The 19,504-nt window shown below is 45.5% G+C and overlaps 2 protein-coding genes across 3 annotated transcripts in view; one reads left to right on the top strand and one right to left on the bottom strand.

Moving 5' to 3' along the window:
- The window catches only part of ACSM5 (acyl-CoA synthetase medium chain family member 5), a 116,848-nt gene that overhangs the window by 277 nt on the left and 97,067 nt on the right, over positions 1-19,504 (top strand). Inside the window, exons 1-3 of one of the 2 annotated variants that reach the window (XM_060648663.2) lie at positions 3,670-3,755; positions 4,242-4,309; positions 6,001-6,144. In XM_060648663.2, coding sequence (XP_060504646.1) covers positions 6,085-6,144 — 60 coding nt within the window. In that variant the 5' untranslated portion in view covers positions 3,670-3,755; positions 4,242-4,309; positions 6,001-6,084. Of the gene's footprint in view, positions 1-3,669; positions 3,756-4,241; positions 4,310-6,000; positions 6,145-19,504 lie in introns of those variants that run through there. The other variant, XM_078440479.1, reaches the window with a different exon arrangement.
- On the bottom strand, positions 1,595-19,414 carry GP2 (glycoprotein 2). Its single transcript, XM_060648674.2, has 11 exons — positions 19,373-19,414; positions 17,989-18,118; positions 15,240-15,626; positions 14,272-14,382; positions 11,886-12,097; positions 11,239-11,387; positions 9,805-10,050; positions 8,773-8,935; positions 7,842-7,926; positions 6,545-6,589; positions 1,595-3,878 (listed from the first exon to the last, which is right to left on the bottom strand). Exons 2-11 carry the CDS (start codon positions 18,068-18,070, stop codon positions 3,820-3,822), a joined length of 1,539 nt encoding a protein of 512 aa, XP_060504657.1. The 5' UTR covers positions 18,071-18,118; positions 19,373-19,414; the 3' UTR covers positions 1,595-3,819.

Below are 19,504 nucleotides of genomic sequence, written 5' to 3'. Positions count from 1 at the left end.
TGAGGAGTGGGAGTGCTTGTATGGGTATTTTCGGACCCAGAGCCTAAGGGTTCTGCCCTTTAAAACTGTAGCTCTTCTCAATGAATTTGGAGCTAGGTTTCAGCATTGCAATAAAATATGTACAACCAGACCCGTCCTTTCCTTGTGAACACAAATCACAATACAAAGCATTTTATGGAACGAAACTTAATTCCTCTCTCAGACAGGGAACTCTGTGGACAGATCCTTCCCTCTTCTCTCAGGCCGAGTGGAGTTCTTGTCCCTTCTCCACATCTTGCAGCAGTGTCTGTCTTGGTCTCACACTACTGAGCTTTGGCTGCCTCAAATTTGTATGCCCTGGTTTCCCAAGCAGACCTGAAGCTTCTGGAGAGAAGGGCTGCCCTTCCCTCTTTGAATCCTCCACCTGCTGCTTCTAGGTGCTCCCCTAGGACAGAGATGCCACCTTCCCTGAATGTGAGTCAGGTCCTTTCTCACTGTTTCTGTCATCCTTCTAGTCCAGATCTTCCAGATGCTGGATCCAGAGCCTATTTTCACTGTGCCCCCTGGTTTGGACTTCTTGTCCTGGTGCTCAGCCGGGTAGGACTAGGGGATAGAGGAGAGGAAAGCTAAATGGGAGAGGAGACATGGGTGGAGTCTTGACCTTGGGGAGTGGGATTCAAGTCCTGTATTTTATAGGAACATACGTATATGTTTATGTATCTGTGAGTGAGTGTGTGTGTGTGTGTGTTTGTGTGTGTGTGTAGCATAGGATATGAGTGTCCCTGTGTTTTATTCTATACTAAAGTTTATGTGTCAGCATCTAAATGACCATGCATAGGTTAGTGTGCATGTTAGCACCTGTGCATCCGTGAATGTCAAAGCCTGTGTATGTGTGAGGGCCTCTGTTAACAAATTATATGTCCACACATGTCACTACACATGTATGTGTTCCCATGTGCCTGTATACAAGTGGGTGCATGTATGTATGGTGGTACATGTATGAAAATGAGTGCCTCTGTGTGTGTAAGGGGGCTTTGTGTATAAATGGAAGCAGAATACAGTGTCTGTTAAAAGTATTTTGGCTACCTAGGCCTAAGTATTTGGCTACCTAGACCTAAGCCCTGAATTCCTTGAGTGAATAATTGCCTTCTTTAAGTCTTGCCTAACTCATCTCTAAACTAGGGATAATAGTACCTACCTTCAATATCTAATGTGAGGGTGGAATGATGAAATGTCCATAATGCACTTAGAATAATGCCTGGTGCATAGGATGTGCTAAAAATATTGACTGTTACTAAGTTATTCATGACAATAAATATGTAAGTGACTGGGCTTGAGGACCCAGGTGAGGATCTATGTATGGAAATGTGTCTTTGGGCACCTGAGGTTGATATGTGTATCTGTTAGAATGTGTATGTTGGTATGGGTATATAAGCCCTGTACCTGAGGGTCAGCGGGTATGCATGCTTGAGTGTGACCTGCCTGTGAGTGCCTCTTTGTGTGCTTGTGTTCCACCAAATTGTGAACCTCTAAGGCCAGGGACTGTGTTTCATTCATTATTTTACCTAGGCCCTTGGATCTGGGACACAGCAGTTGCTCAGCAGATTAGTGTTGATCAGATGAATAAAGTAGGCTGGACATTCAGAGATTGTTATTCATTTAGTATACCCATTTGCGGAAAACAAAAAGCTGTTACTAGCTAGATAGATGACAGATATATAGGTAGATATATGGGGGGCAGGTAGAGTAGGAGAGTTTGTGATAGCTAGCTAGCCAGCCAGCTAGATTCATAGACAAATAGACAAATAGCCAGGGTTGACTTTTGTTAAGTAGAATCCCACGTACTTTACACTGGAAGAGTTATTAGAGGTGATATGTACCAGGAAGTTACAGAACTTTGTCTTTGGTAACCCTGTGGGTTATGATGGAGTTTCTTTGATGGCCCGGAATCAAAGAGGAAGAGGGAATCACAGACAGGAGAGTTAAGCCCCCTACCTAACATCAACAAGAGTCTATTAGCATTTAATGTCTGCCTATTGGATGCTCATGTAGATTTGTATTTAAAGAAAGAGTTCCACTATAAATGTTAGAGAATCTTGTTCTAGCCCAGCCCTTTTATTCTACAGAAGGAAGATGAGCCTCAGAGAAGGGAAAAGGTTAGGACCTCCTGACCTCTCTTTCAGGTGCATTCTCAGTGCACCTCCTCCCTTGAAATGTAGTACCTATGAATTCTCTGAGTACCGGGAAACAGAAGCAATTCCTCCCAAGAAATTCCCCTTTAAAGAAGCCACTATTATAGTAGTAACATCCTTTTGAGATGTCAATCCAGGAAATGCTGCCCTGTGTTTGAGACCTGCCCCTTCTTGTCAGCCCCCTTGGCTATGTTTGCATTAGAATAGACCACTCACCTGGCCTCAGATGTTTGGACCAAGGGAAGCACTCTGACTGAAACAGGGAAATCACATTACCCCTGGTGCAATTTGGATGTAGGGTACCAAGTGCTAGTTGGTCTCTGTGGTCCCTGAATTAGTAAGTGAGGTGAAGCTGCAATGTCCATATTTAATTCAGACATGGTAAATGAACAGGAAAAGCTAGTTTCAGGACAGGGGGGAATAAAGGAGACACCCAAAGATGTAAAGGCTGTGTGGTTTCAGGAAGAATGGCAGATGGAAAGACAAACTTTGGTTTCTGGTGGTTTTTCTCATATAGCCAGGTTGTATCTTCTGTTCTTGGACTTTTTGCTCTTGTATCCTTATAACTGATTCTCCTTTTGCCTGATTTGATTGGATTGGGTTTCTATTTCTTGCAAACACACTACCTCTGAACTTGAGAACACTTTGGAAAGTCTTCTCCTGGCAGATAAACAGCTCCACTCCACCCCACCCTGCCCGTGGCTTGGCCCTGATCTGATCATTTTTCCCTGAGGCCAACTTGGAGGGGCCCTGTGTGTAGCTGCAGGAAAGGGAAGCCTTCTCCGTTTGTGGTATCTTTGTGGAGTGTTTTGTGAGAGCCCATTAGAGGTCTCAAGAAAGGGACTTCACTCATCCCCCAGGTACTGCTGCTATATCCCCATGGCAGGGTCGACACTGTGGGGACTGCTGGGACTTCATAAGCACACCACTATTCACAGCTAGAGTTGTACTCTGGAGTGACAGCATCTCTGCATCCAAACCAAGAAATCCCTCCAGCATTTGGGTCCCAGGGTAGGTTTTTGCTTAGCCCTAGGCATGTCAAAGCATGTCTACGGCATGGTGGGGGACAGAGGAGCAATGGGACCCAGTCTTCTCTGGAGTAGAGTCTCCAAAAGTGGACCCTTTACAATTATTCCCATGGCGACTGTTGAGATCATGATGGAAATATATCAGAGGACACGGGTGAAAGCAAGGATCAGTCTGTTCAGTTCATCAGCAGTAAGAACAAGGGGTACTTGGGAAGGAACTGTGGGGAAGTGCCTTCTTTACAAACCCATCCCCCTCCTCTTCCCCCCAGTGACACAGCCCATCTTCCCTGGAGTTATAGACATGCTACATTTCTAGTAAAGGCTGGAGCCACAGAGGCATGTAGCAAGTCTGGCCTTGAGATCCTGCTAATAAATGAGGAAGTCAGGCCAGGCCAGGCCAACAGAGCCCCCACTGTGAGAAAAAGAGGAATATAAAGGCACAGAGAGTGTTGAACAAGGAAAAACTCTTTTGTCTCCCAAAACCTAGCCTGTCCTGGAGTGTGTGAACACCAAGACTGTCTATGTGATTCAGAGAGAGAACCAGCGTAGCCAAAAGGTAACCGGAAGCCATCGCCAGAGGGAGGAACACGAGCTTTAAGGCCACATGCCCAGCTGAGGTCTCAGAACAGCCCAGCCAGAAGGACAGGCAGGAGAAGCATGGGCCAGGCCACCAGGAACCCTGAAATGGAAGAGAGATGCCTGTCAAGTGTTGGCTTTGGAGCTCAACAGCCAAAGCAAGCCTTCCTCTCTATCCTCTGCCTTACAAGGACAAGACAAAGTATATTAATATCTGTTCTAGGTTATAGCCCCTGGAAAATGGCAAAGGGGTCATATGGTAGAGGCAAAGCTATCAAATCATCACTTTTTCATATTCCTTTGGGCACATTGGAAGGCATTTTACTTCCATCCTCCTTTTCAGGAAGGTGGGACCATGTGATTGAATCTGGCCAGTGGAATATGGGTAAAAATCATATATGCTGTTTCTAGGCGTGGTCCTTAAAACCTCCTACATGATTTTATATGTTCTCTCATCTACATCCAGGCACCAGAAGCCAAGACTCCAGCAGAGGACTTGCTGGGGATAGTGGAGTTGCCAGAAGTTACCAGAAGGTAAGAGCCTGAGTTCCTAATGATTGCAAAGCACAGAACTGTATCCCCCCAGTGATCTAGTGGGAAATAAACTATTGTGTAAAGGCACAGTAAGTTGAGGATTGTCACAGCAGCTAACATTACTTACTCTAATACTAAAGAAGTGGAAAGACAACAGAGGTTACAAAGCCTTTGAGGCCTGACTATTTAGCTTAGAATCCTAGCTCTACAACTAATTGTACAGGCCCAGTTCCTGAGTCTCTCCATGCCTGAGTTCATCTGTATGCACAACAGAAATATCACTAGCAGCTATTACCTCATGGGATTTTTTAAGGTTAAAGTGAGTAAATTCATATCAAGCATTTAGAACAGTGCCTGATACATGGTAAACACCGTATAAGTACTGGTTTTGAAAATTAGACCCTAAGATGTGGGAAGGTTGGGGTCATATCTCCTCTGAAAGTTACCATACACTCAGTGTTAATGAAAGGCATGGATCCTAGATGATAGTTGCCTTATACTGGGGGGCCTGGGAGAGGCATGTGTACCCCTTCCCACCACAAGATGATAACCTCTCCCCATCCCACAAATTTCAAAGTAACATGCTAATGTCCTAGAAGGGAGGGTGGTGAAGAATATCACAATTTTCAGAAATATTAGTGTATGACAACCAGTTTGCAATTATGAAACAGGCTGAAGTTCAATTAATTCTAAAACATCAGAAATGTTTGTGGGAGATAGCAAACAATGAATGCCATAAGTGCCCTCTTGTGGCAGTCTCATACCACATAAGATTGATCCCTTCCTCTTCCAGAAGGCTCCAGAACCCATTGCCCACCCTAGAAATTAGTCAGTCTGGCAGACTCTACTGGGAAGCCAGGTTGCTCCAGGCACTGTGCTTACCTGAAGTACTGGAAGAAATGAATGAGACTTGAGGTCTGCTCTCAAGCTGCCTTTAGCCTGAGCTCCAACCCCTCTCTCTGATGAGCACTACTTTTCTGAATGTTGTCTGAATATTAGCATTAAGCAAGCCGTCTTGAGCTTATCTGGAAACTTTTAGACTGTTACCTAGCTGGGTAATTAAGGGTAGAAAGAACTTTTTCATGTCTGGGTTCACCAATATAGGTCATTTGTGTGTTGGGGAAGGGCGAGGCAGTAAAATCTTAATAGCATTGCTTTCCCTTTGGCCCAAAATACATTTCTTGGATTGGTCTTCCTGTTGAACTGCAGTTCATCCACAAAAACCCCATTCATATATTGCCACCTGCTGAAATTCTTGCCTGACCTTATCTAATGCAATTAATTTACTCTTCTTTGTTCTCCTTCTGCACTACTTGTTTGTGATTTATTTGCTTATTGACTGTCTCATTTTTGCAGTTGTTGTTCATTCTGCCTATAGGGCTGTTCCTTTATTATTTATAAACCTGGCTTCTTTTTTTATTTGGTTCAAATATCACCTTCTGTGGACATTTTTTTATCCATTTACCTATTCTGGTATTTATTTCTCCTTCCTGCCTTATTAATAGAACCATTAAACATTGGTTAGGGACACGGCTACCCGGCATGAAGATTACATTTCCCAGCTTCCTTTGCACCAGGTGTGACTAAGCAGTGGCCAATGAAATATAAGTGGAAGTATAAGGTGCCAGCTTCCAGGAATGTTCCTTAACACTCAGTGATTTCTTCTATATTCCCTCCATCCTGCTGACTAGATGATGATTGGAGCTCCGGTTGCCATCTTGGACCATGAGGATGAAGAATGTGGAGGGGTGAGCTGAAAAGAACTTGGATTCTTCATGACCTTGTGGTGCCACTCTGCTAGTCCTGGATTTCTTGCATCTAGACTTCATTTACATGTGAGTAAAATAAACAACTATCTTATTTAAGACGCTGTTACCCATGCTGGTAACTTTCTATCACATCACCCTCTTTTCTTAATTATCTCGCTAACTTTTTATTGCCTTTTCCCACACTGTAATATAAGCTCCATGAGGGCAGGCACCTGGCCTGTCCTGTTCATTATTATATCTTCAGCATGTAAAACAACACCTGGCACATGGTAGACAGGTACCAGGTATTGTGATACATACTTGCTGTTAAACTACTGGCCCCTGTGCTGCACTGCGAGCCAGATGTGGGACTGATTCATTTCCATGTCCACAGTTGTCAGCACAGGCTAACTCAATGTGCACTGAATTGAAGAGGGGGGAGAGAGGGTTGGGAGGGAGGGCAGGGACATAGGAGAAAACGATGTACCTGCAGTGCTGGGGGTTCCATTCGTGACACCAAGAGATGGAGCACCTGGGGACAAGAGCAGAGGTGAAGGTTTCCTCAGTCATGTGCCAGGGACTGTGGCACTGTGGCCGTAGCTGCTCCAAGTTCTTCTGGACCTGGTCACCACAGCCATCGACAGCCCACATTGTTGAGACATCTGTTGTTTAGCAGTTCCCTTTCTAAGCACATTTCATGGATTTGAAACTTAATTCTTCCAGCAGAGGGATTGTATCCCCATTCAACAGATGAGAAGACTGAGGCTTAGTTGCCCAAGGCCAAGTTGACCTTGTTGTAGGTAGCAAAGCTGGGATTTGAATCTAGTCTATCTGATTCCAAAATGAAAGCTCCTAATCTTCCAACTACGCTGTGGTACCACATGAAGCTTTTCAAGTTGAGGGCTCAGTAAAGAGGCAGGACAGTTCAAGGCAGAGCCTTCTTTACAAGATAGCCTCAGTTTATTCACCTGGAGAAAGGAAGTGGTAATAGTGGTTACCTCCTTAAGTTGCTGTGAGCATTCCATGTGACAATGCATGTAAATGTTTTGCATGGTGCCTGCCACGTGTGTTATTATTATTACTGTTGTTGTTGTTATTAACATTACTGTGTCCTAATTTTTTTAGGACAAAAAAAAATTGCTTTCACTCTTCTAGGTTTTTTGACTCCTCCTTTCCAGGGGTAATAAAAACTATAACAGTACTGCTAACCCATGGGTAGGATGGGTGAAAATTTGTGGAGCATTTGAAAAGCTTCCCCTACATCATGCCCCAGAATATTACAACTGGAATTTTAAAAACATAGTCATTCACCAGAAAACAAAGTTGGGTTAGGACTTAGACTTCACCCAAAAGGGGCTGAGGTAAGAGGACCTGGCAGGAGGAAAAAGGGAAAGGACACAGCCTTGGAATCAGTCTGAGCTGGGTACAGTTCTAACTCCCGCTGCTCATGAGCTGAATGATTTGGGGTGAGCCACTTAATCTCTCTGAGCTCTGATTTCTCGCCTATAAAATGGACGCAGTCAGGAGGATGAAGTTAGAATATGGATACTGAGAGCTTAGCCTGGTCTCTAGCACACAGGAGGCCCAGCACAAGTGGCAAGTGCTATTATTATTACCAATGACCTTATGTAAAGATAGATTCACTGGTGGGGCCGGGGGGGGTGGGGGGGCTGCAGTGAAGAGGCTAAAAAGGCTCTAGGTTGTTATGATGGTGACGCCAGTTATCTGTGGTTAACTGTCAGCACTTGACCAGCTGGCCTTCCCGCCAGAAGTTGGCCACTTACCTTTCCGAGTGATGGGTCCCAAATCTAGAACCTGGGCTGGGTTAATAGCCACTACTTTGCTACGGAGGTGACTTCTTGAGCAAGACTGTGGGATGGAGAAATCTCATTATACCAACATTTAAAGGCACAGTTGCTATCCAGGCTGCCCCTGCAATGGGCATATCTGGCCCAAGGATGGGACCCCACCCACCCTATGGCCCTAACTCTGAGGCTGTGGTTTTCTTAGTCTAGAGAATCCTCACTGTGATGTCACACAAACCCAAGTTTGAATCTCATCTCCACTCCCTTTAGTTTTCTGATTTGGGACTAATGACTTCACCTCCCTACTACTATGAAATATACCTTCCTGGTTGTGAAGATTAAGATGAGTGTGTCTACAACACAGAGGCACATAGAAAGCACTCACCAAATGCCAACTACTAGCAGGCACTGCCAAATCGGGGTTAAAAGCATGGACAATGGGGGTACGTCCCAGCTCTGATGCTTTCTAGCTGTGTTGCCCTTGGGCACAAGACCTGAAGCTCAGGTTCCTCACTGTACAATGAGGTCAATAAAGAATCTATGTGAAGGGCTGTTATGAGAATTAAATTAGACAAGGCATATGAAAGTTTTAGTGTAATTCCTGACAAGGAGTAAGCACTAAAAAAGTCAATTATGAAATCATTCAAAATATGTCTTGTGCCAAGGAAACCTCATCAACAGCCTCCTTCATCTGTTCTGCTTTCCAGGGACACAATAATTGCCTACACATGGGCTTTTTGGAGGCTGAATGTCCATCCATTCATCTTTCTTTCTTCTCTTCCTTCTCTCTTCCCCTCCCTCCCTTCCTTCTTTCCATCCATTCATAAATCCAATAAATCCATATGGAGAGCCTACTAGGTATTAGGCCCCCTGTCAAGCTCTGAATAGTTCACTCTAAAGTGATACTCACCGGCTGGCACTGTTCATTAAGGGAATCGCAGAGATGTATCTCACAATGCAGAAAAACTAGGTCATAATTTCCAGCAAACATGAACATCTGAACTGAGAACCGACTTTCTGAGGACACCCCATTCTCCTCCACATGGATGGTGGAATCACGTTGATTTGGACAGCTGCGAGGGTGACAGGGTGAGGGTCTACATTCTAGAGCAATTCAGGGGACCTGAGGCCCTTCGCTGTATCTGTAATCTGTATCCAGTATAAAAACATCATCAAAGAATTAAAGAGTTCCCTGTTTCCCCCCGTCAATCCTGACATAGACTTTTATTTCTCTGGGTTTCCTCCAAGATGTTTATCCATCAGTGCATGTGGTTTCAGTTCTGTAGGGTACAGTCTCTGAAGTGAGATAGACTGCTTTCAATTCCAGCTAGACCCACTTTCTAACTAAGTGATCATGAGCAAATGACTTAACCTGTCTGGGCCTCACTTTTCCTATCTGTAGAGCAGAGACAATAATCCATACCCCCTGGGGTTGATGTGAGCATTTAGTGACACTGTCCATGTACACTGCTTAGCACATAGCTAAACTCAATAAGTATTAGCTAGTATGGTTTGAATCATGATATAGGGTATGCATTTTCCCTTTGCTTTTTCCAGGTAACAATTTCTATGATACTTTGTCCCATAACACTTGTCATTGGTGTTTTCATGTTGATTAGTCAGTGTTAATACCTATATAATAGTCCATCATTACTTAATAAGTCCCTATTTTTGAATTATGAACCTATATCCAAAGTTATAAAGGATACTGAACTGAAAAATAATTGGCATTTCTTAACCTTGTCCTATTTTGTATTAATGCTTTAGGCTAAAATTTCAGGAGTGATATTGATATTCCTGGGTCAAAGGGGATGGTCATGATCTGTAACACCAAATTATCTTCCAAAAGACGTAAGCCAATTAACTGTCAGGTAGGGTCAAAGTGATCACTTTCCCCCCAAATCTTATTCAGGCCAAAAGATAACTCAGAGTTGCTCATCACCTGTTTCTGATAATGAAATATTTTACAGGGTCATTCTTGTCTTCGGTGGGTGTGGCATAGCAGTTCCTCAACAACAGGTTAAACCGGGAGGTGTCCCCTCTCTCCAAGATGGCACCCACATAGAGCATAGATTCAACAGCCAGCACAACTGCAGCCCCTTCGTAAGGAGATGTGTAGTTCGGGTCTTGGAACAGGGCCATCCTGACAGTGAACTCTCCTGCCCCGTCCACACTGACGTTCAGAGAACTGAGAAAAGGAAAGCCATGAGAGTTTCCGTCAGTGAGAACAAGATAAATCTAGCCCTGCACTTGCTTGAGGCTATGAAGGCAAAGGCACATCTCTGATCCCTAAAGGAACTATTCAATCACCCATTTAAGTTGAGCATTGAGTATCCCCTAGGCACTAAACTTGGCAAGTACATGAGTGTGTCTCCAGGATCTCCACCATTTCTCCCCACCTCACAGATCACTCATATCTCCTTCACTCAGAGAGTAACTGCAAGTTTACACCTCTGTCTTCCCCCCTGTGCAATGGGACAAAAATGTGGATTCACCATTTTTAACAGCAGACTTCCTGTCTCCACCCCACAGTCACCAGTGAAACATCCATTTTAAAATAGAAACGACTTTAATTTTAATTTCTTATGAAACTTGGGGCCCCAACACAATACAGTCTGAAAACCATTGAACTAAAAAATCTCTAGTCCTAATCCTGCTCCTCTGTGAGCCCAGGAGGCAATGAGGGGATAGAAAGGGCACCCTGGAGTTCCGACACCCTCAGAAAGTCCCCCAGCGAGTCTAGAAATGCTGAGGAATCCATTCTGCAGGGCACCATTCCAGGCATAGTGAGACAGCAGTGACACAACAGATGAAAGCCTCTTCCCAAATGGACCCCCACCCAAATTGCTATTTGGTTCTCTTTCTAGTGAATTTGATGTGCTTATCCAATCAAAGCTGATCCTGGCTTAGATCCCACATCTACAGGGAAGCCTTCTTGCTCCCACCATCCCCAACCCACCAAAGCTAGGTCAGGGGCCCTTGCTCCCTGAGCCCACAGTGCCCTGTGCTTCTCCCACATTGCATTCATGTCACTTGTGAGTAATGATTGATATAATTAGTTGCTTAATTCCTTTCTTCCCCAAGATTAATGAAACCATGGTGTTCTTTTTGTTCCTTAGCATATTTAATTAACATTATTTCATGTTGCTACATTATTTAATGATAATAATCTTTAACAGCCACAAAATATTCTACTTCTGCCTTGTGCGTGCTGAACATTAATCTATGATCAGTAAATATCTGCAGAATGAATGATGGTAAGAGTGAGAGCTCCTGAAGGAGGTAGGCAGCATCCTAAGGACATCATAAACTGTGCTTGAAGTGAATATGATCAATGTCAGGGTTATGGGTCAAAGAGTGAGGGTCAGTGCCTTACCTTACAATGGGATTCAGGGCAGTTTGGAGGCTGACTTTCATGTCCAGTGGGTAGGCACACTGGAAATTGATGTTGAGGATGGTGTCTCTGATGATGAAAGCATTGACCAAGGAGAGGGTGTTTTTGTAGATGGCATGGGTTCCATTTCTCTTTGACATAAAAACAAGACCACATATATGCTTATGTGTATGTAGATGTATCTGGAACTCATGCCTGCCTGACTGCAAGGTTGATGCTCTCAATCACACTGCCACCCTGCCTTCTGATTGCAAGGAAGCACAGGGGCCTCTTGCCCCAGTGGCTATGACACTTTATGGGAAAGGGTGTGAGGATCCCAGATCAAGAACTGGAATAGTAGTTTTTGGCCCATGGGGAGAACCAGCAACCACCATGCTTGCTCCCATGTTGACCCCTCCCACATCACCCCTGATTAGAGTAATCATAATTGTAGCTTACATTTATTGAGCTCAATCAGCAAACATGTTCTAAACTCTTCACGTGAATGAACACGTTCACGAATGTGTAATCTCGCCTTCGACCAGAGGCCCAGAGAGGCTAAGTGACTTGTCCAAGGTCTTACAACTACTGCGCTGGGCTTCACAGCCCAGCTCCCACCCTCTGGTAGCTGTGGTATAAACACCACTCACCTCCAGGATGTTTCCGCAGGCCCTAGCCTGGGTAGGGCTGGTCACAGACATCCAGTTTCTGTCCTGTCTTTGCATGGTACTGCTGCAGTTCCCGTCACGCAGGTAGGTAATGACCTTATCCCCAAAACCTAGGCCTCCCAGCAGACACTTGTCCAGTGACACCTTGATCTCCTTGGCCCCACAGTCCAGCTGAGGCTGCAAACCGTGAACATCTGGAAAGTTGAGAAGAGGATTGGTGGAGTGGACAGGGCTCTGGAAGCAATGGGCAGAGCCCACATTCTCTGCCCTTTGGAAAAGTCCCCATATCCACCAGGGAGTAGAGGGTAGACTAGTAGGTACTTGGGACCAAGGTGGGATTCACACCCAGGCTTGTGGCAGATGAGGTTGGCAAGGCCCCTGGCCCAAGATTTCTAAGCATCCTATGTGCAGGTGTGGGGAGAGCTTTCATATCTCAGGGATCAGGAATCGGGGTTTCTGGGGATTGGGGTCTTTGGCGAAGCAGGACTATCCTGCCTTTCAGACTAGAATCAAAACTAGACACACACTACTCTGATTGCCTGGCTTTGTGAAGCCAGTACATCTGACAGGTTCACAACCACTGTATTTCGTTCATTTGTTCATTCACTCATTCATTCATTTCATTCATTCATTCATTCATTCATTCAACATTTATTCAACAAATACTGCTTGAGCAATTACCTTCTGCACCGTTATAGGTACTGGGGACACAGTGTTTGTCAAAACTGACAAAATCCCCACGCTTATATAGAGAGCTAACATTCTCATAGGGGAGATGGATAGTAAATTAAGAGAAATACCATTTCTATTATATTTATGAATGCATTGATTCAAATACATTTACTAACCACTTTCTCCATGTGGGTGGCACATTCAACACAAAAATAAACATGGACACAGCCCGAGAGGATTCCTTGGTCTTACCTAAGAACCAACATGTCAATAGCTTATTATAATGCAATATGGGGAAAGTACTAACTGAAGTGTGTGCTAGGTGCAGAGGGAGCACACAAGAAGGTATATCTGAGTCTTTCTGTTAAGTCAGGAAAGATTCACAGAGGGCTGAAACTTAGTAGAGAGTAGGAGCTTTGCAGGTGTATAAGGCAAGTGAGGGCACCACAGCAGAGGTGATGGGAGAGGATGGTGTGTTTACAGACATGCAGAGCTCAGAGGTACAGGAACTTAGAATGGTTGGGGGTGGAGTGCAAGAGATGGAGAAGTAAGCAAAAACGCCAGATCACAAAGGGGTTATTCCTGGAAGCAAAGGGACTTGCTAAGTAGCCACCATTGAAGACTCAAGGGCAGGCCACCTGCTCACCCAGTCACCTGACAGGACCTGCCAAGGATGCACCAGGAGTCTCCAGGTACAGGGAGGGCTTCCTTGAAGCCCAACATCTGATTCTGATTCTGTGATGGCCCACATCCCAGGAAACAGCTCTGACCCTCTGGGGGCTCGTCTACCCAATGAGCAGAGAGAGACTTCATGGAGAGCAGGGTTGTTTCCTTCCAGTTTCCTGCCCCTCATCCCTACCCCACTCCTGCTAGGCACACTCACGCACCACCTGATCCACACTCCAGCCCAGTTTTCCAAACATATGCTTGTGCTTTCCCCTCTGTCTAGAACACTTTCTCTTCCACAGAGAAATTGGAAGTGTGCTGGGAGTGTGCTCAAAGGAAGGCATGCTTGTGGCAAGGGCAAGAGTCTAAGGCCCTCATTAGAATCCTAGGAAGGAAGGAAATAATGGGAAGCTCATCCATCCCCCATCCAGGGTTTAGGGCTTGTTTATGGCATTTTTTCTCATGGGTCATCTGCCTCTGCTTGCTTACCTCCTGGGACAAGAACCTCATCGCCTGACAATCCTGCCCATTTGGACTGCTCTGATTTAATGTTCACAATTACCCTGTATGGTGGCTATTTTTACTATTCTCTTATTCCTCTTTTACAGATGATGACATTAAGGCTCAGAAAGTATAGATGCCTTGTCTCAGGCCCCAGAGAGCTACTAAGTCACAAATCCAGGACTAGCAAAAGAGTCTGCCCTTGTTTCTCACATGCAGATATTTGAATACAGGTTCCACACTAGCAGGGTGCTTGTCCATAGTACCTTTCACCCTTGTGGGTCAAGCTGGCTCATGCCAGAGCTGCTTTCTGAGACCATGGTCCGAAGACTGACCTGGCAATTTGTTGTGTCCCTGCTCTCCCATCCTTGCAAATGGCTTTGAGAACTTTCATTCCCTGACCTCAGTTCCATCCCCACTGACTCTGGTCTATACCTTGTCCTGACCCTCAGAGGCTCCCTCCCTGCTGCCTCACTCAGCCTCCACCGGTGGCACTGTTCCCACATCCCAGCCCCACCAAGCCACTTACCAGAGCTGTTGAGGTCCTGTCTGCACAAACAGTCCCATGTGCCGTTGAGAAAGCGGCACTCCTCCTCCGGGCGGCAGGCCTTCTCACACTTGGCCTTTGCAGTGGAGGGGTCTAGGGGGTGAGGCACAGACGAAGAGGATCAGAATGCAGAGCAGGGCCATCTGAGGCTATCAGGGCCAACTTTGTCATTCTACCAGGACACAGAAGTCACATCCAAGGATGTGCAATATATAGTGGAAGGGTCAAGCCTCAAACTTGGATTTTCTGACCCCCAATCCAGTGAAATGAGAACCCAGAGGCTGCCATCCTAATGCTTACTGCGTGGCAGACACTGTTCAAGTATTTTCCACACATGAGCTCATTCAATTCTCATGGTAACTGTTTGACTAAGTAGCATAGTGGTTAGGCATATAGATCACAGAACGAGAGTGTTTGGATTCAAATTTCAGCTCTGTCATGTTTCTGCTCTGTGACATTGGGAGAGCTGCTTAACGCCCCAGACCTCTCATCAGGTATAGTTATACAGTATCTCTATCTCATGAGACTGGTGTGAGGATTAAATGAGTTAGTAGTCTAAAGGGCTTTGGATAGGAGCAGAAACACTATGCACTGGCTGTTACTTTTGCCATTATCCATTTTTTCAGATCAGAAAACCCAAGTTCAGAAAGATAAATTGAACTGCCCAAATGGAATCTAAATCTGAGTGAGCCTGAGTTCTTCGTATTATGCTACACATATGGTATATCAGGGGTATTTCACCCTCCAATCTGAATTTCTGGCCGTACTTGAAATGTTGGAAGGCTGGCAACCTTGGGTGACATCCCCACTGGGCGGTAACTGGCAGGAGTTGAATCCAGGCCACTCTGCTTAGTCTCCTGGCCTGCTCCACTCACTCTGCTGAGGCCTGGCAAGTCACCCGGTAGCTGGCGGCCCCGCCCCACAGCTGCCCCCATCTCTCTGCGGCTCACCTGTGCAGTATCTCACATTACACTTGGGGGTGCCCTCCAGCTTGTATACGTGGAACTCGCCCGGGCAGGCCTTCACCAGCACCTGGGTCTTCCAGAGACAGCAGTTGCCGCTCCAGTGGGCACAGGCGGTGCGGGTGACAATGCCCTCCCCAAGTGTGGGGTGGGTCCCATTCAGCCACATAGGAGCATCTGTCTGGCAGCGGTGCACTGGGACACAGGTCTCTGGCATCCTTACTCCTCCATCTCCCACAAAGCGGTACCAGCCATGCTTGTCCCTGTCACACACCCGGCTTTCTCTCGTGTTCTCTGTGCTTCGAGAGGGTTCGTCCAGGCGGGTGTAATTCTGGCAGGGGTCATAGGAACTACTGTTGGTGAAGTATCTGTCACCTGGAAAGCAACAGTGTGCTTAGGTTTACTGAGCATCCTCAGAGCCCACAGGATTTTTATCCCCCTCACCTCCCCCCAACACACTCTGTTTTCAATATGCTTAAGGACCCTAATGAGGACATGAGGCACACAACCCATTCATTAAACATTAGCCTTCATCACCTTGGAGTCAGAATAATAATGAGGACTTTGTGTGGTATTTTATAGGCATTAAGAACACTAAGGTCTCCACCCTGCACAGTTCCAAGGGGCATCCTTCACATTGAGCGTGGTGCCCTCCCCCAGTCTCTAGAGTTGTGCAGTGCTCCCCTGTGCAACCATATACTATGGTCCTGTCTGACTATGTATTATAAATGCAATACAGGCTGATTGGAAAAAACTTCAAATGTCATTAAAATGAATAAAGTAGTAATGAAAGTTGTCACAAGTCCATTCCATCCCCAGAAATATCCATAAATTTATTGTATAGTCTTCAGACTCTTTCTATGCATATGTTTAAACTATAGGGTTTTTTTAATGGGTTTAATGCTGTACAGCTTTAAAAAAATTTTTTTTAATGTTTATTTATTTTTGAGAGAGAGAGAGACAGAGTGTGAGCAGGGGAGAGGCACAGAGAGAGGGAGACACAGAATCTGAAGCAGGCTCCAGGCCCTGAGCCGTCAGCACCCAGCCCAATGCGAGGCTCGAACCCACAAACTGTGAGATCATGACCTGAGCTGAAGTTGGATACCTAACCGACTGAGCCACGCAGGCACCCCCTTTTTTTTACACTTACATTTTTTATTTAATATATCATAGACATTATTTAATATATCATAGACATTATCAGTAGATACAGATCTAACACAAGGTTTTTCAACCTTGGCACTACTGATATTTGAGGATGGTTAGTTCTGTGTTGGGGCAGGCGGGTGTGGGGGCATCCTGTGCATTATAGGATGCTCAGCAGCTTCCCTGGGCTCTTTTCACTAGCTTTCAGTAGCTCCTTCCTCCTGGAAGTTGTCTCTAGATATTGCTTAAATCACCCCCAATGGAGAACCATTGGTCTAACATGACCCTTTCTGATTTTGCTGATCTGTTTTTAGCAGATTCAGGAACTATGATGTGTGAAGAGACTGAGAAGTGAAGGGGTGGGCTGGTCATTCTGAGTTTAAATAAGCTCCACACCTGCTGGCTGGATGACCTTGACAGGTGGTTCAACTTCCCTGAGACGAATCTGCAAAACAACACCTGTAGCTAGTGGTTCCCAAACTCCCTCCATTCTCATGCCTTGAGTCATGGTGTTTGCCACATCTGTGTCCCCCTGTCCAATTATCTACTTAATATGTTTCTTTTAATGCTTCTCTTTATAAAGTTGTTTCATCCTAAGGAATAATATCTGTGATACCATAGGTATGTTGTACTAGTTACAGATTTTTAATACACATGAAAAAATATACATAGCCATCAAAAGAATTTTTAAGAGTTTGCCATGCACTGCTGTATGTAGTCTTCCTGGAATATGTCCCCTGTTTTGAAGAAATAAAACCCTAAAGCATTGCTAGAGGATTAAATGAGGTAATAAGTGTAAAATGCCAAACACAGCACCTGAGTCCTAAGAGGAGTTGAGGCTGGTTCTCTCCTCCAGTTCTGATTTACTGAACGGTGTGAGAGCCTGAATTATGGACTAAGAACACACACAGGATTGCATTCTTGTAATACACAGTAGAGGGGGGTTTTAGAAAAAAAGATTTTCAAGCCTTGCTTATGTATGTGCTTGTTTTAAGGAAATAAGTCACTGCACTTGCTGTTCTTGGATTATTTCCCTCCCACACGCTGTGTTTTCCCAAGGGAGACCATGAGCTGAGTCCCTCCTCTCCCCTCCCCACAGCCCCCTCCACAGTTGATACAGGCAGAGATTTCACCCTGGTGTTGAGCCTGAGGACATTTCCTACAACCATCTAAGGTGCCCAATCCACAGATCTTTCAATGGACCCCCAGAAATCACTACCTGCAATCCTTTCTTTCTACAGATGAGCAAACATACAGAGGAAGGAGAAGGTACTTGCCAAAGCAAGGGCACAGAGTGACTGGGCGATTCATGTCCCCATGAATCTGCTATCTGAGCTCCACATATCTGGGCATAGGAAGTTATATTAACTGGCTCCATGGTCCTCACAGTGGAGATTTCTGATTTGAGTCTTTGAGAGATTATGGCTGCATTCTGGTTTCTCTCATCTTGTTCCCCTTGACTTCCAGCTGCTGAGTCTTTGCTTTAGACATGTCCCTGTTCTCCTCACTGACCCTGAACTGCTTTCTCTGCACTCCCCCTCTCCCCAGGTTTGGTGGGCCATCTGAGATGCCAGATGAACAGAGCACATACCTTGCTGTTCTGTAGATGCCAGAGTCAGAATGCAGGAGGCCAAGGCCAGCCACAAGACATAAGAGCCCACCATCATTTCCATAAGCTGAGATGTGTAGGTTACTCAGCAGCATGCAGACTCTCCATGCAGCTAGGGGGAGGGAAAGACCCAGATACAATCAGGGTGACAGAAGTCATTCCTCTGGGTATAAGGGTTAGAAAGAAATTCACATCAGTTCAGCACCATGGCTTGTACTCAGCCCCTTGCATACCTTAGCTCATTTAAGGCTCTGAACCACCATCCAGGGAAGGTACTATTATTGTTCCCTTTTATGGATGAAGAGGGAGATGGGACTCAGAACATATTTATCACAGAAATATTTACTGAGCTCCTCCTGCATGCAGGCACTGTGCTGGAAATTAAATAGCTTGTTTAAGACCACAGGTCCACGTTCTCAGAAACGGACCTATGACTTCCTTCATGAAGGACTGTGTTGTTTTAAAGCAGGCGTGACTTGCAGAAAGGAGGTGGGGGTAATGAGAGTAGGTGGCTTGCCAAAGGGATGAGGTTGGCATCAAGAGAACCAAAGGCAAGCTTAGAGGTGGCCGGTGCTGTAGGACGTCCTAGAATGCCCCAGGTTGGTTCTTGCTCAGGTACAGGTAGAGACTCTGGAAGACTGGATGGAGGAGAAAGTTAAAGTGCTGTGAGTATCTACAGACAAAAGTAGCAGCTGCTTTCTTAGTTCTGTGTATCAGGTGCTGTGCTAAGAGACTCCTGAAGCACCCTATATACGTGTAGGTTTCTGTGAGTGTGGGACCATGTCAGACTGAGCCCCACATAGCTTGCTGCTAGCACAGTGTCTGACACACAAGGGGGCTCACTAAAGGTCTGAGCAGTAAATGAAAAAGTAAATGGGGGGGAGGGAGGGCAGAAACAAAGAGCTATGAAGAGCCTGCCAACATTCAAATTAGCAACATTCCCTTTTCTGGAAAACTTTGCTCGGATGGACAAATTTCTGATGACTTCTTAAAGCCTCTGGAAGACTCAGGTTGAAGCTAGAGATCTGTTTCTGGAAGGGATATCATGAATATGTTAGAGAGCACGCAGGTCTGGCAGTTCTTAGGGATGAGATCCCAAGTAGGGGCCTACGTTCCTGGAGGACGGGCAGGGTGAGGAGGCAGGAGGCATCTGTAGACCTGGAGTAGCCAGCAGGTAGCTGGAATTGTGGTTGAGTTGGACACCGAGTGATATCTGGAATACTTGATAGGGCCAGGATCCAAAGTCCTTGCTGTTTCTGAAAGTTGCCAGAAATAAACAACCCTAGCACATCCAGTGGGTCAGAGATGATAGGGGAGCACCTACCAAATCAGGAGAAAGCCTGCTGGGTCTTGAAGTAGGACTTACCTTGGGGTAAGAACACAGGGTGGCCCTCGTCTGTCCAGCTCTGGGAAAGCCTACTGTGGACCATCCTTTTATTGTATTTCCTCACCCACGTGGCTATCTGTGATTGGTGCTGAGGTAGGACTGGAGTTAATC

Source organism: Panthera onca, chromosome E3, assembly GCF_046562875.1.
Source record: "Panthera onca isolate mPanOnc1 chromosome E3, mPanOnc1 haplotype 2, whole genome shotgun sequence".
Lineage (NCBI taxonomy): Eukaryota > Metazoa > Chordata > Mammalia > Carnivora > Felidae > Panthera > Panthera onca.
This window is presented reverse-complemented; position numbering and strand designations above follow the sequence as displayed.

Coding starts and splice junctions, on each gene's coding strand:
- GP2 (XM_060648674.2), bottom strand. CDS start 18,070: ATGGAAATGATGGTGGGCTCTTATGTCTTGTGGCTGGCCTTGGCCTCC. Junction 10,051..11,238: donor GCCCTGAATCCCATTGTAAG/GTAAGGCACTGA, acceptor TCCTTTTCTCAG/TTCTCTGAACGTCAGTGTGG. Junction 7,927..8,772: donor TTAATGAACAGTGCCAGCCG/GTGAGTATCACT, acceptor TCCATCCCACAG/TCTTGCTCAAGAAGTCACCT.